The 26,548-nt window shown below is 45.7% G+C and overlaps 1 protein-coding gene across 1 annotated transcript in view; it reads right to left on the bottom strand.

The window, feature by feature from the left end:
• The window catches only part of ATP6V0A1 (ATPase, H+ transporting, lysosomal V0 subunit a1), a 60,182-nt gene that overhangs the window by 5,315 nt on the left and 28,319 nt on the right, over positions 1-26,548 (bottom strand). Inside the window, exons 9-21 of the mRNA XM_008571873.1 lie at positions 26,184-26,277; positions 23,737-23,949; positions 20,240-20,390; positions 19,057-19,196; positions 18,591-18,742; positions 17,392-17,482; positions 15,335-15,453; positions 14,570-14,786; positions 14,077-14,184; positions 8,773-8,880; positions 7,820-7,837; positions 2,773-2,890; positions 2,291-2,462 (exon numbers count right to left, since the gene is read on the bottom strand). Coding sequence (XP_008570095.1) covers positions 2,291-2,462; positions 2,773-2,890; positions 7,820-7,837; positions 8,773-8,880; positions 14,077-14,184; positions 14,570-14,786; positions 15,335-15,453; positions 17,392-17,482; positions 18,591-18,742; positions 19,057-19,196; positions 20,240-20,390; positions 23,737-23,949; positions 26,184-26,277 — 1,701 coding nt within the window. The remainder of the gene's footprint in view (positions 1-2,290; positions 2,463-2,772; positions 2,891-7,819; positions 7,838-8,772; positions 8,881-14,076; positions 14,185-14,569; positions 14,787-15,334; positions 15,454-17,391; positions 17,483-18,590; positions 18,743-19,056; positions 19,197-20,239; positions 20,391-23,736; positions 23,950-26,183; positions 26,278-26,548) is intronic.

The raw sequence follows: 26,548 nt of genomic DNA, 5'->3' as shown, positions 1-26,548 counted from the left end.
GATGCGTTCTCTATGGGGCACCCACTTTAGGCAGAGCAGCTACGATCTGTACTTGCACATCTGTGATGTGCCCGGGTGCCATGACAAACACCCGGTGTGTGCATTGTTTCCTATTTACTCAAGTCACCTTGTCACATGGATATTGTCCTCTCTTTCCACATGAGAGAAAGGGAGGTTCAGAGAGGTGAGCGCTCTGCTCGGGGCCACCCGCCCAGCATGGCAGAGCTGGATTCCAAGCCTGTCCTCCTGTCACTCGTCACTTCCTCAGGCCCACTCGGGAGGACGTGGCGAGACCCCTCACTTGAAGGCCACAGGTTAGCCTGAGGAAGAAGTAATCCTCTGGCAACAAAGTGTGACATCCCAAACTGCCTCAGCACACTCTGGAGATGAGACCCGAGCCCAGACGACCTTCTAGGTGTAGTGTGCTGTGCCTGCCTCCCTGATCTGACAGTTCTGCTGCCGCCTTTTTTTCCTTTTTTTTCTTCCTTTTAAAGATGACCGGTAAGGGGATCTCAACCCTTGACTTGGTGTTGTCAGCACCGCGCTCAGCCAGTGAGCAAACCGGCCATCCCTATGTGGGATCCGAACCCGTGGCCTTGGTGTTATCAGCACCACACTCTCCCGAGTGAGCCACGGGCCGGCCCTCCTGCTACAGCCTTGATTGCTCCCCACCCTGCCCAGGGAGGAGGCAACTGGCCACCATGTTGGCTGGAGTCAAAGTGGGGTGGTCACTGTTCCCTCAAGCCCAGGGCCCAGGAGACAGAGAAGCAAATAGGAAAGGAAAGAGGCTAAGCGGGCAAGAAAAAGTGAGTCATCAGAGGCTGGTTACTCAGACGTTCCTTCGCCGAGTGGCCGAGGAAGTGTGCTGGGGCGAGAGGTGCTGATAAGCTGAGAACAGGGTACCATGCCAGCAGGCTACCACACGCAGCACGCCCGTCCTCCCAGGCTCTCTGCTAAACAAAGAGCTGGGTGGGGAGTGCGGTGGCGAGGAGGGACAAAGCCAGGCCAGAGACATTGGGCACGATTCTTCTAAAGAAGCTCTAGAGGGCGGAGTAAGCGCCAGCCACGCTCACCCTCACACACCTCGCTTCTCCCCCATAGTTGAGAATAACCGCCAGCCGGATCTTCAAGGAGGCGCAGCTGTAACCCAGCCAGGAGGAAAAGCGAGATAAAGGGGAGCGGGGAAGAGGCTTCTCACGTGCAGATGTTGGGTTTTCTTCAGGTTTGGAGAACTAAGAGACATTCAAAGGCCTCTTCTGGCCTTGAAGTCATTAACACCACACGTCACCTCACCTAGGGGCTCCTAAGGTAGGGTCAGGGAGCTTATGACCCTACACTTGTAAAACAGTGGGGGGGAGGGGGAGTGTTTCTCTGGGTTTAGGACCCAAAAAGAGGAAGAATCACAACACAAAAGAGGAAATAGAAACCCAAAGAGGTAGACTTTGAGGCAGGGTAGCCAGATAAAATATGGGCTGCCCAGTGTTAGGTATAAGTATGTCCCATGCACATTTGGGAAATACTCATACTAAAAAACGACGTTTATCTGAAATTCAAACTCAACTGAATGTCCTGTATTTTTATTTGCTAACTCTGGCAACCCTAGTTTGAGGTCACAGTCACCGCTCAGACCAGACCTCAGCTCTCCCACTCCCTGAGACTGAGCTATTTCTCTTTGTGCAGAACCATTAAGAGTCACACGCTACATTAATCAAATGAAAAAAATCCAAACCCTGCCCCTCTGAAGAAGCTGCTTTGAGTGTAGTGAGCTACACGCTGTGGAAGCAGGGATCCTCCCCATCCCACAATGCGCTGCCAGGGGCCCTACCCACAGCCCACTGGCACCACGACAGAACGGAGGGGCAAAGCTGGAGTGCAGTGTGGAGTAGCTCTCTCCCGGATGTAAGAGTCTATCCCAGAGCTGCTGTCATTGCTCTGAAGACAGGAGAGTCACATGCCAGAGCAAACACAAAAAAACAAAAAGAAACAACAGGAAGCTCCAGCTGCTCTTCTAAGCCTCACCAAGAGCATGAAGAATGCTGAAGGCAGGGAGCAGGAACTGATGACACCAGGACTCTTCCTGGGACCTAGGAAGCAGGGAGCGGTGCTGTTCTGTGGCTGTTTCCCGATGCTCACTACTAAGGCCAGTGCTTGGTGCCCTGACGTGAAGGCTTGTGAAGCGCCAGCTCACCATTCCTAGTGCGGGGACTCGCCTCCGTGCAGGAGGAAAGCTGCCCTCTCACTGCAGCTAAGGACACCTCCTGACCCCCACCCCACCCCCCCTGCCCCTCACCAGTGTAGCCGCAGGGCATGGAGGAATGCCGAGAGGCCCTCCATGATCAGAAGGATGGCCACAGTCAGGGTGGCAAAGGCGGCAAAGATGAAGAACAGCGCCAGCCCTCCTGCCAAGCTCTTCACGCTCAGGCCGATGTGGATCACCATGGTCCAAAGCACCTCCGAGAGCTCTGGGGAACGAACGGGGAGACACAACATCGGATTCAGTGCTGCACGTGGTGGCCGTGGGCCTTGTATTCTGCTCCGCCATCCCTCACCTGCAGGGATCCCTGCACCCTGGCTTCCCACGGCCTCAGTGGGACCACCATGCATAGCTAACCTGACACATGTGCTGATCCTCTTATCTGTACTCGTTCTTCCTGGATTCAGGAGCCTGAGCAATTCCAGAACCTTTATGTGATTTCCACTCTATTTAGGCCTCTCACCAAGTGCTCAAAGAAGGGGAAACCACAGTTCTGGATCAGAGAGAAACAGACTCACGTGCATGAGCGAGGCTAAGGGCCCAGAGCCGCAGGTAGGAGGCTGTGTTGGAGATGCAGCCCAGGCAGTACTCGATGGTGTGGATGGCCTGGTGGACCATGGTGTCCCCAAAGTCAAACTGTTGTGGGAGGAAATCAGAGAGACGGTATAAGGCTCAGAGCGGAATGTGCAGGAGCTTTGAGTTGTGGCCACTTGGCACTGAGCCTGGGCAGGGGACTGCACTTCCTGTGGCTGTCACTCACCTTTGGAGGGCCAGGAGCACCCCGTGTTGAGCTCAGGTGAAGATTTCAGTGATGCCCTCCCCACAGATCCTGCCTGGCTTAGTCCCCAACTGGGGACCCCAGTTCCCTTCAACATTCTACACTTGAATGAACTGCACCTTCACGACATTCTTCTCCCTGCTCGGCTCTCAGCTCAAGAGTGGAACGTATGCTGAGTGAACAGCGCTCAGCAGTGAACACGACTGCAACCATGCACAACGGGATCATCCGGTCCTGCACCTGCCGGTGAACCCGGCTGGGCTGATTCCCACCTTGCACTGAGGGTGCCAGAGAGGAAAGTGTCCTTGCTCAGAATAAGCCATCGAGAGCGGGCAGGGATTCTCCCCAGGCTGCATCCTGCTCTCAGGCCAGAAACTGCCAAAAGATTAAACCTCCAGAGTCACTTCACTTATTTCTTTTACAGCCTTTTGGGAGCAAGATAATCCTTTTCTGTTGAGACTTCTGAAAAGATTACACAGGGAAGTTTTGACAAAAGTTCTACCAATTCCCACATGGTCCACTGATTAAGACCAAGTGGCACATCTCCTGTTTGCTTTCGTTCTCACGCTCCCTTTCTCCCGGCTTTCCTTTCAACACTAAGAATTCTTTTCAGAATAAAGGGTAGGCTGGAACAAGCTCTCGGGAGTCCACTCTCAGAACTGCTGCAAGCATGGTCGGGTGTGAGTGCGGGCTTCCAAATTCGTGATGTTCTAGAAGCCCCAGGTGCTTTTCCCATCCTCTCACTTTTCTATGTGGAGCCCAAAGACCAAGAGGCGGTTCCCTTCCCAGGGCTCCTCCCCAGAGCCCAGACAGAATCTCCGGGGGCCTCCAGACACTCCTGAGGGCTCAGCTGCCCCCATCCAACAGGTCCTCAGGTCAGGGTCTATTTTTCCCCTGCCGTTCCTTTCAAGACTCACATGACTCCACTCCCAAAGGGTGCCAGAAATGCCTTGGGAAATCGCATGAGGGCAGGACTAGAGAAAGGGCCCAGGCCAGAGGGGTGCATGTTGGAGCCGGCCAGGGGGGAGAGCAGCCGGCTCTACCACGCCACTCCTGGGCAAATGCCTCCTTTCCCCCTCCTCAGACTATCTGCGCCAGCTACTTCTGGGCTCTTCTCCTGGAACAGTATCTTCATGCCTCTTACTCACTCTGAAAACTAGGGTAACCTAGTTACCCTGCGCTACACCTCAGTCCAGTCCCAACAGTGCTGTTAGGAGCGCTTTCCTGTCACTGCTGGCTGTCACCCCAACGCCTGTATTGAGAGGAAGGAAAAGTCTGCAGCTCCGAGGAGTGCAGGCCTTTGCTCTTGAGAGCTCTGTGAGAGCAGAGACTGCCGGGGTCCGTTAGGAGCAGCCCCTCCGCATTTTTATTCCACTTAGTTTCTCCCATTAAAAAAAGGAAAGGAGTTGGGCCGGCCCGGTGGCGCACTGGAGAGTGTGTGGCTTGGGAGTGCAGCAGCGCTCCCGCCGAGGGTTCAGATCCCATGTGGAGACCGGTTCCCGCTCACTGGCTGAGCACAGTGCGAGCGCAACACTGAGGGTTACAATCCCGTTACCGGTCAGTAAAAAGGACAAAAAGGGAAAAAAAAAAAAAAAAAAAAAAAGGAAAGGAGAGGAGAGGAGGGGGAAGCTTCCTGCCCAGGCACTACCCTTGCTTTCCCCTCCCCTTCGTCCCGACTTCCCACCTCCTAACCCTGGGCAAGTGGTCTCAGGTGAGGTGAGAATGAAGTGAGAAACCAGCCCCGCATTTAGGAGGAGTCTGTCACTCAGCGCATGCCCAGTGCAAGTCACCTATGACTTGGTCGCTCTTCTCAACCTCGGTCTCCTCTCTGACCCACCGTTCCTCACCCTACAGCACCCTGGCTTCTCCCCTCTCTGCTCTACACAGCGGCTCCTCTTAGCAAGGTCACCCTCCCCTCCCAGCGGCTAAATCTCACGACTCTGTGTCCCTGACTGTGCCTTGGCAGTGCTGTCGCCACTCCTCTTCCTCCTCCTGGAGACTCTTGCCTCTGCTCCGTTTCCTCCTACCTGTCTGGACATTCCTTCTTAGTCATCATCATGGTGTTTCCTTAAAGGATGATGTGTCCTGGAGTTCCAGCCTCAGCCCTTCTGTCTGTCCTGTGGGATTGCCACTCAGGGCTTTCATGGCCACTCCTATGAGTGACTCCCAAATAGACGTCTCCAGCTCCACCTGCCTGTTTTCAACTAGCGGTGCCGCATCTCACGGTGTGGCCCAGTGCTCCAAACTCAAGGCCAACCATGAACCGCTCTCGTCTGGCCCCACTAAGACCTACTTCACCTCCATGTCCCGTGTCCAACAGAGTGCCAGGCACCTGAGCCTGGGAGTCAGTCTCAAACCTTCGCTCAGGCACTGGGATCTGTAGCTTTTACTCCCTTAACATCTCATATTGGTCCCTTCCTCTCCTCCTGCAAATGTCTTCCTTCACTTCAGGCCCCCCAGTTCTTTCCAGCATCACATCAAACTAGGTGGTGTCCATGCCTCCAGGCTGTGCCCCTCCCCGATCCAATACACCTACAACACCGCCACTAGGGGTGCTCCAGCAATGCACACGTGGCTGCGTTACCTCCAGCTTCATCTCCCTCTAATGGCTCCTTGACGCCCAAATGAGGCAACAACTGCTATGGCTGGTCTCTGCCAACCTCTAGTCTCACCTTACCAGTCCCCCAACTCCTGCCTCTGTGCTCCAGCTGAGCTGAATACTTGCTTATCCCTAACACATAATGGGCCCGCAGGCCTTTCACTTTTATAAAGCTACATATGCTGGCAGGTCTGCAGCTTAGGAATAACTTCCTCAGGGACTCCTTTCCTGGTCTCCTCTGCCCCTCTTCCCCCCCAGTGTTTGTCAGGTGCCCTTTGCTGTGGTCCCACAGCATCCTGGGCACACTTCTATTGCAGCATCTGTCACTCAGACTGTCTCACCAGTTGGCCTGGGCGATTCTTAAAGGCAAGAACTATGTCTTTCTTCTCTCAGTTTCTGCAGCACTCAACACAGTGCTTGACACATGGATGGTGAATGAACACACAGATGAATGGGTGGGCAGGTGGGTGGACATACAGATGGACGGGCAGGCAGATAGACGCGTGGATGGGTGGGTGGGCGGGTGAACGCCTGGATGGGGGGATGAATACACTTGGTGAGAAGACAGTGGGGAGAGGTGTCACTGACCCTCATTGAGAGGTTCCAGACTTTGACGATTTCGCAGGCAACTAACTAGCCTGGTGCTGGTTTGCACATGGACTGAGTACCCTGCAGGGAGAAAGACTAATGCTTCCACCAGGCTGGAGCAATAGCTTGCATGGGACAAGTAAGTTTTCACAGCCAGCCAAAACAGGGGCAGTCTAGAAGTATGCTGGACACTTTTAAAGAAACTGTTTGTTTGAAATCATGAGATAGCTGTCATAGTTATCTAAATTTGGCTGTAGAGAACCACAGTAGGTTAGATAATCTTTACCAGCCTGGTAAAGATAATGTTATGACTACTTAGGAAGCCAGGGGAAGCTGAATCCTGAGCAAACTGGGTGGCCAGAGACTGGGAAGACTGAATCAGAGTCCGCCCTGTTTGGATGTCCAATACCCCAAGACATGACCACGCTGGTACACAACAGTTGGTTGGACCATTCTGACAATGACCATGGCACTGGGTGCTTGACTACGGAGACATTTAGAAAGCAGTACTGTTGGAAGTGATGATACTGGGACAGGGCTGGGCTCTGTACCAACATGGAACACACCCCCACACAGCCCTACCAAGCAACTCAGCCAGCGGCTGTGCACGGATGAGCAGTCCGGGAACTCAGAAACTCCTTTAGGCCAGTAAAGGACCCCTCCAGACCTCAGGAAAACCAAGCGCTGCCTGTTTCTACACAGAACAGCAAAGGCTTCCCCATTCACATCCCACTACCCCCATAGAGAGGACCAGGAGAACCAGGAAAGGGAAGATACGGTTTACAGGCCTGGGGACTTTTGGGAGAAGTTCTGGGGGAAGATGCAAACAGTGCAGAAAGGCCTTTTAATAACCAACCTCAGAACACATCTGTGTATAAATGAGTCACTGCTGAGCCAGAATGCCTTCTACTCTAGACGTGGCTTGAATATTTGGTCAACTTTCTCTGTTATGCTGTATGTGTGGCTGATATAATATGAACTGCTTTCACTCAGATGGATTATTTTTCCTGTGACGCATCTGAGAGGCAAAGCCTCCTTTTGAAAGCTGTCTATCTCTTGCCTGGGTCACATGAAAGCAGAGCTGACCCCAAGCAAGGGCCCAGCGATTCTACCCTGAAGCATCACCAAGCTGACGAGGGCAGCAGGAAGAAGCTGGCTGCATCTCAGACAGGGCAAGGGGAAGCTTTGCTCACACGCACTCAGAGGAGTAGGGAGGAAACAGCCACTTGCAGTGGCAGAGCAACCACACCACCACAGGAGAGGAAGGCTCAGGCCAAGGAACTGAACCCCCAGGGGAGGTCACTTCAAGAATGCCAACACAGACATTACTTGCAGCTCCTTTCAAAGCCATTCTTAAAGGTGTTAGGTCAGCAAAGTCAATGGAACACAGACAGAGGTGACCGACATGAGATGCGGTTAGTGGAGATGAGCTTCTTTAGAACACAGGTTCGTGAACTGATCAGACATGGCCAGTGAGATGCAGGGTGCATGGGTGGCATGTGTGTGGCCCCCAAATGCAGCAAGGTCAGCAGAGTGATCACGAGGATGGGAAGAGAGAAGCCCCAGATAAACACGAAGGCGAAGCCAGCTTTGTTCTTACCACTGCGTCCTCGGTAGGCTTGAAAACACAAATTTACACTTAGTGGGAAGCCACACCGCACACAGGTCACACGTTACACTTCTTGGGGAGGACTGTTAATGTGCAATGGGGCTACTATGCTGGAGGCAGACCTCCTCAGCACACACGCAAAGCAAAATCAGCAGGAATCGAGAGCATTAAGATACGTATTATAAAAAAGCACTCCAACCCTTACAATGTCTTTTTAAACAAACATATACATAGTGGAAGTGGTCAGCCAGACTGAAAAGTCCAATCTGGGTCCTCAACTCCTGTACTATTTGATTTTAAAAGTACATCATGAATAGATGAGATTCAACAGCTCAGTTCAGAGGCTTTGTGCTGTGAGAGGTCAGGCAAGGAGAGTAGATTTTTAAAAAGTGGGCTTAAAGGTACGTGTTAAGGAAAAGTCTAGTCTGGCCTGACTATTTTTCACTCTCCCTGTAAAACACAGACAAATAACAAAAATGACTCAAACAAAATATCTGCAATAAGAACACATTGGTGGGATAGGACTTCAGAAGTACCCATGATTGCAGCTAGTAAATCATGTAACTGAACAGTTCTTGGAAGGACCAAGGATGAAGAAGCTACTCTAGGTGGCCTATAAACATAGGTAATAAAGCTGGGATGCTGGGGCCTGCTGTGCCTCGGCCAAGGAGAGCAGTTAGTAATTGAGAGCTGTGTGCAGAGCACTGCAGCCAACGTGGAATTCAAGAAGAACAGAGTGAAACTACTGCGGGCTCTGCGGGCGACACTTGGGGCTTAGAACAGGGACCACAGGAAAAAGCTGTGGTGCCCTAAGAGGTCCCGAAGGCAGGCTGATTAATTAGCATTTTTATCTTTTCAGGAGAAGACTCAAGAGAGGTCTCCTAGGTGCACAAGACTAGGGTGACCTGAGGGAAGGAGAGGAAGCCCACACCGCTGGATCTTACCTCTTCCGCGTCCTCTGAATGGGTGGAGAGCTGGTCATGCTGAATAATCTCAGCATCCTCCTCTGTTGGTCCGTTGCCCACCCTGATCCCACCAAAGTTGAGAGTTCCCTACACAGATGAACAGAAAGAGTAGAATTTGCCTGGGATTTAGCATAACATTCTGTGAGGCAGGGAATGGTGATGGTTAGCACATACAAACCTCAGGGAAGCATGTAGTCTAACAACAGAGACAGAGCTCACTGATTGAACAGCCAAGTAAAACCCCAGATGTCCCCACCCCCCCACCGCCTCCCCAGCCCCAGCCCACACGCCCCACAGCGTCCTGCTTCAGAGGACATGCGCGCTTCTGCCTCTCCTTAATCAGTGCTAACTGAGACTCCTGCAGGAATGGAAAGCTAACACCAACGGACTCTCGGAACAAGGGCAGTGCTACCTGTAAAACCCATAAGGGCCTAAGTGTTTCTGCAACTTAAGATTAGATGTTCTAAGATGGAGGGGAGCCAAACAACATGGTGACTGTACCCTGGTCTGGTAAGCTTGCAACAGGAGCCCAAGAGTTCCAGCAACCTTTCCCAGAAATGTACCAGGTCTCTGCCCAGAAACAAAGGACTTTCTAGGTCAGAGGAGGTAAAAAAAGTAGGGCCGAGCCCGTGGCACACTCAGGAGAGTGCGGTGCTGATAACACTAAGGCCACGGGTTCGGATCCCATATAGGGATGGATGGTTCGCTCACTGGCTGAGCATGGTGCTGATGACACCAAGTCAAGGGTTAAGCTCCCCTTACCGGTCATCTTTTAAAAAAAAAAAAGCTTAATGTACATGCACTGTGGCTCTCCTCCTTCAGTGGAAGATCTGGAGTGTCAACACAAACTCTTCCCCAGGTATGTGGGCAGAGGCTCACCGGGTGTTTGCTGCTTCTGACTTCACAGGTACAGTCTTCAGCAGGGTCGCCACAAGCAGAATTTTAAAGTCAACTCGATTTGATAAAACTTGTGTTTACTAGGGCAAAGGACTATAAAAACCAGGCAGAACTGAGTTAAGTCTGACAGATACCAGTTAGTGCTGACCTGCCACAGAGTGAAAAAAACTTAAGAAACAACCCCTAGGACCGGCCCGTGGCTCACTCGGGAGAGTGCGGTGCTGATAGCACCAAGGCCCCGGGTTCGGATCCCATATAGGGATGGCCGGTTGCTCACTGGGTGAGCGTGGTGCTGACAACACCAAGTCGAGGGTTAAGATCCCCTTACCGGTCATCTTTAAAAAAAAAAAAAAAAAGAAAGAAACGACTCCTAGGACCACTTCACGTGGTTTCTGTCCAGGGAGCCAAACAAGACGAGTTCAGGAGCTGCACTCCTACGAAACGGCCTTCATGGTGGCAGTCCGGCAGTGCACCAGCAGGTCTGGTCAACTGCCCCGTGGCCCCACTCTTGGCTTCACTGTTGGGGGTTGGGGGTGTGCCTTTTCCCACAGCTTACTGAGCAGCTCAGAGCTCAGTGCTGGCACACATTCTCCTTCTTCCTCTAGCACTGGTTGTCACACACAGGTCAGAGAACCAGCTGCATTAGAATCACCTTGAAAGCTGCATTCTAAATAGAGATTCTCAAATTCTACCCCCCAGAAACGATCAATTTAGTAGGTTTGGGGTGGGGCCCAGGAAATCCGTATTTAAAAAATATTTCCCCAAGTATAAATTGTATAATCATTGTGAAGGGTCTACCAAAATTTAAAACACATGCACCCTCTGAGATTCAGCAATCCCACTGCTGAGACAGCAGTGCTTGCAAAACTCTATGAAGATATATGGACAAGGAAGTTCCCGAATCATTGCTTGTAACAGCAAAGAACTGGGAACAAGCAACACATCTATCAACAAGAGAGCAATTACCTAATTTTGGCACATCCGACAGAATATTCTATGGAATGCTAAGGCTACCTTAAAGGAGAGTGATTATTCCCTGTGAAACAATCTCTAAGATACAGTAAAATTTTAAAAACCTAATAAATCAAGGCACAGAGGAGTGCTACTATTTAAAACATAAATCCTAATGTGTTTCTGTCTCTCCCCACACACACACACACACACCCCCCCCACCCAACACATTTGAATCAATAGATGACAGATAGATAGATGCTGGAGGAAAGCCCCACCTGTAACGACACCCTGAGGAGAACTGTGGCAGGCACAGGAGGCTTGCTTCTGAGTTAGTACTATCTGTATTCTCTAGCCAAGTCCACCTATTGCTTTTTTTTTTTTTTAATGCCAGTAGGGGATTATCTGGGCCATGGTATTATGGGTCACTTTTATTTCTTCTTCCACTTACGTGTTTTATTTTAATATCCTAAGAAATAAATTCAAAGTTTGTCAGGTGATTCTGATGTACAGTCAGATTTGGAAACCACTGATGCCTGGGCGCCTCCAGGTCATGCACGTACAGGCTGAGCATCCCTAATCCAAAATCCAAATGCTCCAATGAGTATTTCCTTTGAGCATCATGTTAGCACTCAAAAAGTTTCAAATCTTGAAGCATTTCATATTTGGGATTTGGGGATTAGGGATGTATTCTGAAAATATTCCAAAATCTGAAACAATCTGAAATCCAAACCATTTCTGGTCCCCGGCATTTCAGAAAGGGATACTCAACCTGTATTACACCTGCCAACCTTCAAAAGGTGGACTGAAAGCACAAGAATGGGCACAAGAGGGGACACTGGTGTATCCTGGGCTGAGTTCTGGAGTAGAGGAAGAGGACTTCACAGTTCAAGGCTCTCAAAGCAGAAGGCCATTTCCAAAGCTTTCCCCAACCAGCAGATAAGGTGAGGGGCAGACAAGTTAAAACTCCCAGTCAGACACTAACTAGTATCCCTTCACTAGAACACAGGGAATGAGTTACAGGAAGGGGGATGAGAGACACACACCAGTAGAAAAAAGAAAAGAAAAATTCAACTGTGAAACAAAAACACATCAATGTTTATATCCTCGGCCCTTTGGGGTTAAGAATTCAGGATGCTTTTTGTAGAAGGATCATCCTGATGCCTTCACTCTGCTCTCCAGAAATAGATGTTTGGCTAAAAAAAAAAACAGTGGGATAAGACCCTACGAATATGCGGTTTTCCTGGCTGGGGACCTTTAACCTAGAGTTTATCATAGAAGAGACTGCCAGATTTAAAAGCATCAAGATCTTCTCAGAAACACACCCTTCTGTATGCTATGACTGGTAGAAAGGAAAACATGTGGAAAGATCATCAGTAATAGGTAGTAAGAGCGCTAAGGGTTATTTTCTTTCTCACAGGTAAGGAAAGAGTAAGTCCTGACTTGAAAATAATTTTTAGCAAAAAGCTTAAAATTTCTTCTGACCCAAAATATTGGGCCTTTTTAACTATTTCTAAAAGAATGACTATAGCAGTTTTACAAGTTTAAAATGATTAGAACTACTAGAACATAGAAGTACAAGTAATCATTGCTGGTGAGACTTTTTAAAAATCTTATAGATTCATAACCTAGAATATGTTGAATTAATTTAATATTAGTACATTATAAGACTTTGCTTAAAAGATGTTTAAGATTGGGCTGACCGCGTGGCTCACTCGGGAGAGTGCGGCACTGGGAGCGCAGCGACGCTCCCGCCGCGGGTTAGGATCCTATATAGGGATGGCCGGTGCGCTCACTGGCTGAGCACGGTCGCAAAAAAAAAAAAAAAAAAAGATGTTTAAGATGTTTTTAAGGACAAATATTCAAATGCTTAACATTCAAAGTGCTGTTCTCGAATCATAAATTAGTATCAGAAAAGGGAAAGATCAAGACAGATGACGACTTCGGTTATTACACCAGATGTCCAGTACACAAGACATACGGGAAAATGGAGGTCTTATTGCAATAGCTGAGAACACTAGGGCTCTGAGTCTTTCACAAAAAAGTAAGCATGTACAAACTTTCACTTTAAAGAGGGTAAGTCACGGCTAAAAAGGACTACCTGTTCAAGTACCTATAAAGTAGAACTCTAAAGCACAGGGAAAGCAATTCGAGAATCTCACCTCCATGCTAAAAATCACCCAATATATGGTCACAAAATACAGACATAAAAGTGGATGAGTCCAAGGGTTGTCATCTTGGATGAAGACAATAGGACTCAGAGAGGGGATGACAGCCACTTTGCTCCATGGACATGACTGTACTTACATATTTGAATAGAAAGTTAATAGACCGATAGTAAAGATGGTAGCAGAACCTATTCTTAAGAGGCGGAAATTTCTCCCGTCATCATCTCAATGAGTAACAAGGACATACTTCCCAAGAGCACACATGTCCCATGTTCTCAATATAGTTAAAAAATATTCTGCTGCACTGTTTGCTGCCTCTTTAAACAAAATGTGATGGTTTGGTTTTAATTCACTCACTGTTGCAGCCGCTGCTGCCTCTAGTCCCTGTTGGCTCGGGGTTGGGCTGACTGGGGCCTCCACAGGTTGCCCTTCCTGATAGTGAATGGAAGAAGAGAGGAAGGGAGAAGAAAATAAAAGAGGGAGGAAGTGAAGGGGGAGACAAATGGAGGGAACACGGAGGGATGAAGATGGTCAGAAAAGGGAGAAGGAGGGTCTGGTAACTCAGCTGCTCTCCAACAGGGGTAATAATCTAACAGTCGTATGAGAGTCATGCAGCAAGATCTTTTGGGTTTTCCTAGGCAGTGTCATAAGTAAGCATCACTGGACAGCAAGAAATTATGCACAATACTGAACATCTGGCAAATTTAACCGTGTGTGTATGTGTGTGTGTGTGTGTAGAATTCATATGCACACATATATTAAGTAAACACACGCAAGTGTGCGGCTTTTTAAAAAGAAAAAAAACCAATGTGCTTTGAACCAAACCTTTTCCGCGGATGTTCTGGTGGGTGAAAGTATCATGGTCTCATTTCAAAAGAACATGTCTCAGCGTCAGTCCTGTGGCTGCCCAGGCAAACCACATAAGAGGGCTCACCCATCTGCAGCTCTCGCAGCCCTGCTTCGGCTGATGCCGCATCTAGACAGGCCCAGGCCTGGATTTTGCCAAGCACAGCATGAGCAAAGCATGACCAGGAAAGGTAAAAACGTATGACTTATTCTCTCTACCACAGCTACTCAAAGGTGAATCCAGATGTCTGAGCAGCAAATACATGTTTCTCTGACTTCGGCAGGCCCAGTGCTCAAGCTGGGATATAACACAAACGCATTTTAAAAGTTTACAAATTTGCGCACAATTAATTGTATCTACTGGGGAATTGTCTTGATCTTAAAATGTCTAGTAACTTTCAGCAATAGAAATATCACCCACCAAATGCTTCCTCCTCAAATACTGATGGCGAAGGACCAGTGGCTTAAATAGCAGCATCCAAGGTACGCACAGGAACGCAACCACTACCAGGAAACACTGAATTCCTTTCTGCAAAGTAAGGACAAGGCATATTACATAAAAGTCCATTAACTAAATATACAGTTTTTAAGTCCAACACAAATTTCTCTGAAAAAGTACTTTCTTACTGATCTATGAATAAGACTATCAAGTTTCTCCAAGTAATTAATAGATGTGGCAAAGCCCAAGAATTGTCCCACAAGATGACAGTTATAAATTATACCCTTTCTGGATACAACAATGACAGTGGAAATCTCCTAAACTAAGGAGGATGGTCTGAATGTAGATGTGGAGGTAGGGGCTGAAAACCAAATGCTAGAGAAAGGTTCTTTAAGGCTTTTTTATGCTCAGAGAAACATCTGGCTTCCTGACCTAGGATAACCACTTAAGACAGCCCACCTCTGGGTTGACACACCTGTCCAGAATACAGCATCGCATTACCAGATTCCGGGTAGGAAAAGAGGAACATGTTTATAAAATGGATCAGCAGACTTGGGGCGTTCTCCGACGTACGAGCATCATAGGCCGTCCACTTATAAAAAATAAGGACAACCAAGTAGCCAAACAAAGAGGTCATGAAGATTATTTCAGGAATAAATCCAAAGTAGATATTCAGGGGCTTTTTGAAATAGCTAAATAGGGAGAGAGAAAAAAACGTTAAAGGCGAACAGACCTAGGGCCTCTCACTGAGTGGAGGACTCACTAGATTTTTCTGCCTAACACTCCTTCAGTTCTGTCTTTATCACCGTAAGCAGCAGCAACCAGAAGCACTGCAGGCAACACAGACAATGCAGGATTAGCTATCACTTCCAACTTTTGGACCTTGAATCACTCCACTAACACCCTCCTCCTTCTCTCTGTGGGAAAGAGACTAGAAAATCTGGTATGTTCTACGACCACAATTCATAATTTTACATGAGTTACATATCAAAGAAGAAAAAGAACTCACTCATTTCTGTAAAAATTGCTCAAGTTTTTTTCAAAGATCTTTACCACAGCTGTGCATGGTTAAGGGACTAATACTAAGACTTATTTGAGATCATGAGATTTATAAAAGCACTTCTATAACACAGAATGGAGTTCTGAGTTATTAATCCCATCCCAAAGATGTTATGATTTAATTAGGCAAAAACATTATCTAAACTATGCACATTCTTAGGACAGGAACAGAGTGGCTCACACATGGTTGAAAAGGCTCAGGCTGACTCCAAACAGCATGTGGATGATACCAAGGATAACAGACATCTTCATCTTAAAGGAGTTAAGGAAGGTCAGTTTATTGGTAGCAATGTTCCAAATCTGTCACAGTACAAGAAAACAAAAAGGTATTACAAAGAATTCTCAAATGGAAAAATACTATTCATCTGATGGAGTTTGGTGTGTTGTCCCCTCCAAAACTCAAGTGGAAATTTGATCCCCATTTGAGTCATGGGGACAGATCCCTCATGAATGGATTAATGCTCTCCCTGGGGGAGGGGGATTAATGAGTGAGTTCTTGCTCTATTAGTTCCCGCGAGAGCTCGTTACTTAAAAAGACCCTGGCACCTTCTCTCTCTCTCTTGCTTCCTCTCGCCATGTGATCTGCTTGTACCTGCCAGCTGTCTGCCACTTTTCAACCATGAGTAGAAACAGCCTGAGGCCCGTGCCAGATGCAGCTGTCCCAGAACCGTAAGCCAAATAAACCTCTTTCCTTTATAAATTACCCAGTCTCAGGTATTCTGTTATAGCAACACAAAATGGACTAAAACATCATCTGTTTAAAAATTAGTTGTTTGAGGATTAAATCAGATATGCTGAGGGTTAGCAATTGGTCCATAGAAAGCATTTCAGAAATATTAGCTTCTGTGATAATTAAAATAATTAACTTTGTACCTCCCCATCTCTATGCCTTTGCACACACTTCTCCTTACTTATACCAACGTGAATTTTTTTTAAAGGCCAGAGTAATTCCCATTTTTTAAAGAAAACCTTTGTCTTTCTGGCCCACAGTGATCTGTTTTTCCTCTGGAATTTTGTAATCCTTACTGTTTAATGCTTATTCTTAACTTTTTGGCCCCCACTCCTTTTTTAAATACACAATAAAAAAGATTTGATCATACTTAATTTGCTTAAGTATTTGAAAAAAAAATCTGGGATAAGTTTTTGAAAGTATGTAAAGATAAGAATGAAAGTCTAAAATCTATTGGAAAGAGATTTTTTGCTTTGTTAAAATATCTGCTAAAAATAAAAAAAAAATAAAAATAAAACTATGTTAAACAGAAATAAATTAAGAACTGGGAAGGAGTCTTGAAAACTAATATTCCCGGAGTCAATGTTATTAGCTATGTCATAGAAAAGTAGTGCAGTTAATCTCATACGAGTAGAGAGTAGAATAATGGTTACAAGAGACTGGTGCGGGAGAGGGGAACGGGGAGAAGGTGGTCAGTGTGTACGAAACATTAGAGAGACAGGGAGAATGGGACCTAGTGCTCTATAATGACATAGGGGACTGTATAGCTCACCACAAAGTACCGTGTGTCTTTGAGTAGCTACTCAGGATGCTGCTGAATGTTGCTAACACAAAGAACGGACAAGTGTTTGAGATGACGGACATACTAAGCACCCGGATAGGGTCACTGCACGCAGTACGGATGGCTTAATTATCATGTTGTACTCCATAAATATACACAATTATCATGAGTCAATTAAGAAAAATAAATTTAAAGGAGAGAAAAAAGAAAGGGAAATAAAGAGTAGACTAGTGATCACCAGGGCCAGGGCAGGGAGGGGGCAGCTGGGGAAAGGCTGGTAGATTGGTACAAGGTTACAAAGTTACAGTTAGATAGGAATAACAAGTTCTGGTGCTCTGGGCTGATAATAGCTAATATTATTGTACTGTGTGTTTCAAGATAGCCAGAAGAGAGGATCTTGAATGTTATAGCCACAAAGAAATGATAAATGTTTAGGTGATATGCTAACTATTCTGCTAGATTATACAATCTATGCATGTATTGAAAAAACAAATTGTACCCCATAAACATGTACAATGAAAAAAAAAGTGATGCAGGAAAAAATATTTGGCTCCCCAAGGTACTTGGGTCTCTTATGGCTTCAATGGACTCTAAACAGATACATTGAGGTTTTTCAAAAATATGTCAACTAAAAACCAAATAACTATCTATCTTCACTTTAATTCCCTCACTTGGGCATTACAGTTAAAAAATTCAGGGTTACCATGTAGGAAAGAAGTACTCTTACCGGATCGATGCCAAAAGGGTAGGGTCCACCAAAAACTCCAGAGACGGCTGGGTTCAGCTGGAGAACAGGGTTCCCCCGAAGTGTCTCATCCCTAACCATGTTAGGAGAAAAGGCACATTTATATTTGATCAAGAAAGGCAGACTTGTGGGGCCCAGAAACTGACCCCCAAAGAAACTACTACAGCTATCTTGTCTCTTCAATAAAAGAGGACGGACTATGAGGGTACTTCAAAAAGTCTGTAGAAAAATAGAATCAAAAAATACAGGGCCAGCCCGTGGCTCACTTGGGAGAGTGCGGTGCTGATAACACCAAGGCCATGGGTTCGGATCCCACATAGGGATGGCCGGTTCGCTCACTGGCTGAGTGTGGTGCTGACAACACCAAGGCCATGGGTTCGGATCCCACATAGGGATGGCCGGTTCGCTCACTGGCTGAGTGTGGTGCTGACAACACCAAGGCCATGGGTTCGGATCCCACATAGGGATGGCCGGTTCGCTCACTGGCTGAGTGTGGTGCTGACAACACCAAGGCCATGGGTTCGGATCCCACATAGGGATGGCCGGTTCGCTCACTGGCTGAGTGTGGTGCTGACAACACCAAGGCCATGGGTTCGGATCCCACATAGGGATGGCCGGTTCGCTCACTGGCTGAGTGTGGTGCTGACAACACCAAGTCAAGGGTTAAGATCCCCTTACCGGTCATCTTTTGAAAAAAAAATAAAAATAAAAAAAAATACAGGGCTGGCCCCTGGCTCACTTGGGAGAGCGTGGTGCTGACAACACCAAGGCCATGGGTTCGGATAAGATCCCCTTACTGGTCATCTTAAAAAAAAAAAAAAAAAAAACGAACCTTTCCATGAACTTTTTGAAGACCTTCATAGTGATGGAGAATGAGAAGGGATCACAAATGGGAAAAAAATAATAATAATAATTAAACACAAACACACAACCAAGTAGGAAATTTGGCGAATCTGCTTCTAATTTAGAAAAAGAATAAATGCACTTAATGTATAGTCTCAGTTCCTTGATACTTGCTGAACAAATCACAAAACACTGCACAGGTTGAAAAATAAATAAGAGGAGACATTGCATGCTTCTGAAACAGAGACGATGTCAACCACTTCCTAAAGAACCACTTAAAAATCAGAGCTGAACATGAAAGAAATAAGCTTTGAGTCTTAGCTTCTTCTGTAACTTACGTCCAATTAGTAAACATCGGCCGTACACTCCAGGATGACCCAAAGATATTAAGAGACTTGGAAAAGCAATCATTGTAGATGAGGCCAGTGTACATGGAGAACACGCCCATTAATAGAATAATGTACCGGCCACTGAACACAGTGCTAAACATCTGGGAATCAGAAGAAAGAAGTAATGAGAATATACTCCCTGCAGCTCACGTTGGGACAAGGTTTAGTACTCCCTAGCCCTTCCTCTTGTGCTACTTTACCACATCCTGCTTCAGAGAGCTTGAAGTACAAAGATCAAAATACAATGCTAATGAGAAATCCACTGTCACAGCCTCTTTAGTGTTAAAATGACCGTAACTTCTCTATTCCCTTTCAATAAATTCATGGATTAAAGACTTCCAGATCATAATTTTCACAATGAATGCTTGAGAGATTATAAAATTTCAGTCCAATGCAGATGCAACTTAACCATTACCTCATTCTCATTCTTCTGGGACAGAATCCGGCTCTCCCTTAACACCATCCATACAGCAAAAAGGGTCATCAAAATGCCATGGCCAAAGTCTCCAAACATCACAGCAAATAGAAAAGGGAAAGTGATGATAGTATATGGAGCTAGAAAGATATCAAAGAAACACACAAGGTACATAAAACTGCAACAATTCCTCAAATATCCCATTCCTCTCCATGCTCTGAGATCAATATACAGTGATTTATTCTTAGGCTGCCAGACAGATGGACTCTCAGGGAAAATCTTTCATGAAAGGCAGGATCTACATACTCTCACAAAGCAGCTGATGGAATTTGAGCTACTGCTAACATTTTATTTTTATTTTTTTAAAAAGATGACCGGTAAGGGGATCTTATCCCTTGACTTGATGTTTTCTGCACCACACTCTCCCAAGTGAGCCAACCGGCCATCCCTATATGGGATCCGAACCCATGGCCTTGGTGTTATCAGCACCACTCTCTCCAAGTGAGACACGGGCCGGCCCCCTGCTAACATTTTAAACAAAGAACATGGGAAACGAAGGTGTAGCCCTGGGAACACTGTGGTTTGTTCTTCAATTCCTTTTTCCTAACTCTTGGGACACTGCTCCTGGGTCAGGCCAGCTGTCTCTCTTCGTGCGGCAACCATTTCCCAGCTAAATAAAGCTACCAACTCATGGGGAAAAGCCTAGAACCAGAGCAAAGCAGGTCCTGCATAAGGATCCAGCTTAAAACAAATCCTCAGACTCTTGATTTAATAATTAACTCTCCAAACAGAGGAGAAATCTGCCTTGTGCCTAACATGGTCAATAATTGCTATATTTTCTCTGTCTAACCTTGGAACAGGGAAGCCAGGAAGAAGCCACTTTAAAACATCAGATATCTTGGAAAAAACATTTGCTTACAACAGCTCCTGCAAATGGTTTGCCTGAGAAGACCAGGTGCTTATGGCTGTGAGGGCACATGGAAGAATCCAATCCAATGTGCTCTTCAAGGAGCAATAAACGCACTCCTTATGTCAAGTGGGCACCTCTTCACAGGGACTGCAAAAGAGCTGAGGTCTTCACATCTTTAGTTTGAAGCCAGTTGTTCAACAGCATTTAAAGGGAGGTGTTCAAAGAAATAACAAACAAAAACCTCTAGAGGAAAAAGGTACAAGCTTTTTTCACCTGGATTTATCTCTCGGTAAGTTCCAATTCCATAAGCATCTACTATGTTCTGAAAGCCGTATGTGAACTTGTTGGTTTTGTTATAGGTTGGGGGAGTCTGGTTTGTCTGCATCCTGTTCAAAATAGAGGGCACAGTGGAACCACTGTGTTCCTGTGGAAACATCAGCACATACATCAAAATTAGCTTCTCCTCCTAATGGCGGTGGTGGCTACACAGGTGTATATGTTTATCAAATTCATCAAACCACACAAAGAAAATACAACTTAAACAAAAGAAAATACATATATTTCAATAAAACAAGTGAAAAAATAAAATTATATGTTATCTTTCCCAGTCTACAGGGAAACTGGGACTAGGTACAAAATTTACAAGAGCAGATTTCAATTAGATGTTGGGAGGTACATCCTTACTGTTAAAAAAAAATGTAACTCTAAAATGTGCAACCAAAGAAAACGTGGAACCTCCTCCGTGTTCGCCTCTCCATGAGTGCTGTTGTTCTCTTTTCGCAGAGAGAGAAAAGTCTATTCTCCGCCTGTCCTTCCCCACCTACTCCTCCCTCCCTCCTCCTCTGCAACCTGGCCGAGCACACTTACTCACAGTGACGGGGTCGTCACCTGATCCCAAGTCTTCCCTTCCATATGCTGGCTCCTGTCACTGGCTGGCTTCCTCTTTTCTCTGGTGAAAGTCTTTATTCCTAAGGAGTTTTCCTCCCGCTCACTCGCCATTCCTTCTTTCTCTTTGCTGGCTCTTTTCCCTCTGCCTGTCCCACAACACTGAAGACCCCAAGGGGCTTCCTTATTTTTCCTCTATGCCCTCTTGGAGGTCTCATTCCAATCCTCTCTCATGACTCCCATTTCTTTAGTTCTGTCCCATTGCCTGCTTGACATTTCCACATAGATTTCTGTCCAGCACCTGAATGTGACAGCAACTGAATTTACCATCTTTCTTCTCTTCTCTTGCTGAACTTTTACTTCCATGAATGAAACCCTAATTCTCCTGGTCACTCAGCCTGGATGCCTCAGAAACCTAGTTAAATCTTTTTCCTTTCATTTCTCCTGTACCTTCTAGGAACCAAGTATACCTACCGAGTTTTCCTTCACAACGTTTCACAAATCCGTCATTGTTTTCTTTGCCTATTGTCAAGTCCTGCCCTAGGGGTCCTTATTACTTACCATATGCCTATAATAACCTCCCAACTGACCCCTCCACCTACGGAATCTCCACTCCTCAAACCAACCTGGAGACTGTCAGCAGATTATTAAAACTGCTTTGATTATATCCCTTCACTGCTAAATAACATCCAATGCCTCTCTGCTCCCTGTGGGATAAAATTTAGGTCATCTAACCTGTTATTTAAAACCCTTTCACAATTAGGTCACAATCTACCTGATGCAGACAGGTTCTCCTGCTCTTTCAGCTAACCCACTATAAGTCCTGTTCTTGCACTGTACCGCCTGCCTTTGTACGTACTGTTTTCTTCTTACCATTGGCAATCAACATCTTACCCATTCTTCAAAGCCCTGATCAAATGCCACCCTCCTGAAGCCTTTTCCAATCGCCATGGTTGGAAAAGCTCCACACACATCTACCATTCTCAGCACAGACTGTCCTGTATGTTGGCATGTCATCTTCTCCTAATAAACTGTAAGACATTTGAGGACATATTTTGTACATCTCTGTGCCCCTCCAGACCCTTAAAGCAGTGCCTTGGATATAGTAGTTGCTCTAATTAACTACCAAAGAGAAGTAGTCAAATACAGAGAGTGGGTCAGGAAATTAATGTTCTGGTCATGAACTACCCTAAAGAATCACGGGCATATGACGAAATCATTTCACCTCTCTGAATTAGTTTCCACATAAGCAAAATAAGGATAATACTCTAGGTTATATATGAAATTTACTGCCAGGATACAGATAAATATATTAAAGACCTCTGAAAGTAAAAATGTCATAAAAGCTATTTATAATGTAACAGCTACACACACAACATAATTTTAAATTTAATCAGCATTATTAATATTTTCTCCATCATTTTTAAAGTCATGGGGCTGGCCCGGTGGCGCACTGCTACACTGCGCCGCTTGGGAAGCGCGGCAGCGCTCCCGCCGAGGGTTCGGATCCCACATACAGACCGGCCGCTCACTGGCTGAGCGAGGTGCGGGGGCAACACCGAGGGTTGCAATCCCGTTGCCGGTCCCGGTCCGGTACGGGCGCGACACTGAGGGTTGCGATCCGTTGCCGGTCACGAAAAAAAGACAAAAAAGGAAGAAAAAAAAATAAAAAAATAAAGTCTAACAATGACTAAAACAATTTACAGCATCTGTGACTTTTATGGTGTTAACACTTTTGCCATGGTCGACTTCAAATCTCCCACACAGCACTGAGAAGAGCACCACACCATGATGTAGTGTTGTCACCATACGGACACGAGAGACGCACATGACATCACTAGTAGAGATAATAGCGGAAAGTAGTAAAATAACAGGGAGGGCGTTTACTATCTTTGTTTTTAAAATAATGTTCAATTATGAGTTTACATAATTTAATTTTTTAAAATGGCTATTTAACAAATAGCAAAATTGCTACAAATTTACCAGTCAGCTCTTGCGAGCCTGCCTGAGCTGGTTCCAGTGTGCCACTGTCTCCGTCCCTCCCCGCTGCCGGAACAACAACATACTTCCTCTTCTTGTTAGTCTTTCTAGGTGTGTTTCCTCAGTTACAGCATTATTTTGGAAATTTCCTACTATGACTTATTTGGTTTTTAAAATTATCATTATTATTTCCTGAAATGGAATGAAATTATAACCAGTGGAGGAGGGTGGGGCAATTTACCATTAAAGATCAAACCAGGAGACAATGAAGAGAGACTGGATTTGGAGTCAGAAGACCTAGTCCTACTATCTTAAATGTATCTTTTTGTTTGTTTGTTTGTTTCTGTTTATTGACCGGTAAGGGGATCGCAACCCTCGGCACAGTGTTGTCCGCACCATGCTCAGCCAGTGAGCGCACCAGCCATTCCTACATAGGATCCGAACCCGCAGCCTCGACGCTACCAGTGCTGCACTCTCTTGTCCCGAGTGAGCCATGGGGCCGGCCCTTAAATGTATCTTTTAAATATTGAGCTTCAGGATTCTTATCTGTAAAATGCAGCAAATAGCCACCTGCTTCACAGGTGTTTTTTTTTTTGTGTGACAAATACATAAGAAAATATCTGTGAAAGTGTTTTATAATTTAAAATTATAATATAAAACAGATGATCTTATAATATGCTATTCTTTTACAGGAGTTTAATCTTTCAGAACTTCTCTTTTGTTAGAGGAAATAGGTCAAATATTAGATTTTGCTTGCTACTTTGTGACAACTCACGATTTATGATTAAAGGTATTTTTCTGGTTCGGGGGAGAAAAATGCCATAACAGTGAAGTTGATTAATATTACTACTCATGGGAACCTCTCTTCTTGGCCACAAGCTGCATGGCTAGCTTTGGCGACTCACCGTGCCCCTTCTGAGTGCAAACTGGATGGAGTCAAGGTCGGTAACGGGGCACCAGACCTCTGCGATCAGGCACTTCTGCGTCACGTCTATGTTGCACAGGTTCAGGGTGTGGTAGATGGCCTTCATCTTCCGCACCTTGATGAACCAGACCCGGATGTTCTTAGCAGCTGCCTGCAGAACCCTCTGGCGGTGATCCTCCGTTTGATTCAGAACCTTTGGGGAGAGAGAGAAACAAAGGAGGGATCCTCCTGACACCAGTCTTAGATTTCAAGAGATGAATGGCAAAAGAGGCACGGCCTTCAGAAAAGGGTCGTCAGGGAACTGTCTTTTTCATCCTCTGCCTAGAATGATTTTTCTTCTTTTTTGCCAAATTATAAGAAATTCAGGTTCTAGTTACTAACATCCACTTTCATTTAGCTTCAAGCTGAAGAGAAACCTGAGAAAATGGATTTTAGTTTTTCTCTCTATATTCAACCGCACCACCAAGGCACAACCTCATCCAAGGCACAACAATGTAGGTCACTGGTTTTTAACTGGCTCATTAAAGAGCAGCGACTTTCTATGTGAAGCCTGGAACTCAGACTCAAAGAAGCAGGTACCATAGGCCCAGGAGCTGATGAATGAACACATCCTCACTGAGGAAGGGCAAGGCGCAGAATCCCTGCACACAAGCCAGCATCAGGACGGGGTGGGAAAGACGCAGCACCAAACCCCATCGCTTGCCCAGGCCAGAAACACAAGCCTAAGACACTGCAGGGGCAGGAGCACCCATGGTCTTCAGAAGGGGTTTGGACTGCCACATACACTGCCATCGCGGGGGCAGACAAGACTTTGCTTTCAGGCTTTTTGGAGTATAAAGAGTTTCCATGTTGATCCCCTGACAACTAGTACAGATTTCCTTCAGAGGAATCACATTGCCAAGACTAGGATTTGAGGAAGGTACAGAGACATTTTATATTCCACTGCCTTGTATATCACCAGATATTTAAAGTTTCAATAGCAGAAGAGAGGCTAAATCCATTTTCGAAGGAATTGGGCAAGCAACCCACATCTGTATGAGATTCTATCTTTAATCTCCACATCTCTTTGAAGAAAAAAAAGCTACATAATAACCATCTTAAGCACAAGTCTCCATCAGAGATGGTTCTTCAAGTTAGTCAGGAATGAAGTAGCAACTACTCTGAAAAACTGGCTTGGGCAGAGGAAAGTGACTTTCATAGAGATAGTTAAAAAAAGAAGTCCTGGCATGCTAGGGAAATCCTCGTGTTACCTGAGGATAGCTACTTTCTCTCCTTTTGGTTGTTGACTATTTCACAATTACTGTTAAAATTTCTTCTGGATGAATGCTAAATAAATCTGCAAGCCAATGTGCTATCTGCTTTTCTCTTCCTTGTTCCACTCCTTGGTATTCAATCCCTTTTTAAGATTTCCGTTCATGCATCTGCATTCTTAAAAAATCAAACTACGATCATTTATAACGACTACTGCACATGCTCTTTAAATGTGGAATAAGATAAGACGGCCCCTAGAACCTAGGTTGTACTAATAGGGCCTATTACCAGCAGTTCTAAAAAGCTCTTATTCTCTGGCTAAATTGATAAGCGTATCTCAAAGCCAGCCCTCGGTCAAGTTGGTGGATCACATCCAATAGGGGTCAGAGGGAAAGATGAGAGAGGGAGCTGAAACGGAAGTCACAACACATCTCTGACAATTCTGCCACTGCTGGAAGGAACTAACTGCCTTTGGGATTAAATATGTTTGTTAATGTTTCAAAGGGGCAATCATCACATTCATTCTTTCAAAAGGGAACAAAGCCCCACTAGCCACCCTTCCCTTTCATGTACGCAAAAACCATGACTCCTCTCTTAGGACCCTGTGACGAGCATGGTGTGCGTAAACCACACATGTTGTGATTTGGTAAAAATCTGATGCAATTTCTTCTTGGAAACAAGAGTCAGGGCCCTTTGGCTAGACCGTGCGGTTAAGATCAAAGGTGACCAGAAGGATACCCACTTTAGTTACGAGTGGTTACCTCAAGAGGTAGTGTGTGTGTGTGTGTGTGTGTGTGAGGGGGCGGAACAGACTTTATGTATACTTCTGGATTATTTGTGTTTTTTTTAACTTAACTAAGCACATTTTTTATAATTTTTTTTAAAGAAGTATATCAGACTCATGAGGCGGAGGGAAGTTGAATACAATAAACAACAATGATTCCAGATGCACAGCATTCCTGTCTCACTTGAGCATGACCAGTGCTATTTTTAATAACCATTCTCTGAGGCTTTCCCCATCTCCCAGAGGGACATATTACCCATGGACATTTCTGTTTTTGGTATCCTGGTCTGCTACAGGTGCCTAATAAAATGTTAGTGTTTCAAGGAAGGAGAATGGTCCTCTACTACAGTGTTACACAAAAACAAATTCCCTCCAGCCCGCTCTCTGCATACCATTTGGAGATCATCAATCCTGGTATTAACTCCGGAAGCCATTTCCTTCCTTTCCTGTGGTGTCTCGGGACAGGGGTAGAGTGAAGCTCGGAACCTGGAATGCATAGACACAGCCTTAGGAACACCCAAGTTTCTTAATCTATTCCATTTAAATAATCTCAGAAAGTATTCCTAATTTATTAGAAGGACCAAAATAGGATTAGGTCAGACTGATGTGTTAATCAACACCAATTATCTATGTGAAATGACCTACAGATAGAGTAATAACATTTGAACTATCTTGACATTCTCTGTAGCTATGAAATTCTCTTGAGATTTAAAAAAAAAAAAAAAAAAAAGAAGGACCAGTTTGTGGCTCACTCGGG

The sequence above is a fragment of the Galeopterus variegatus genome, unplaced genomic scaffold (assembly GCF_000696425.1).
Source record: "Galeopterus variegatus unplaced genomic scaffold, G_variegatus-3.0.2 Scaffold733, whole genome shotgun sequence".
In the NCBI taxonomy this organism is placed as follows: Eukaryota; Metazoa; Chordata; class Mammalia; order Dermoptera; family Cynocephalidae; genus Galeopterus; species Galeopterus variegatus.
This window is presented reverse-complemented; position numbering and strand designations above follow the sequence as displayed.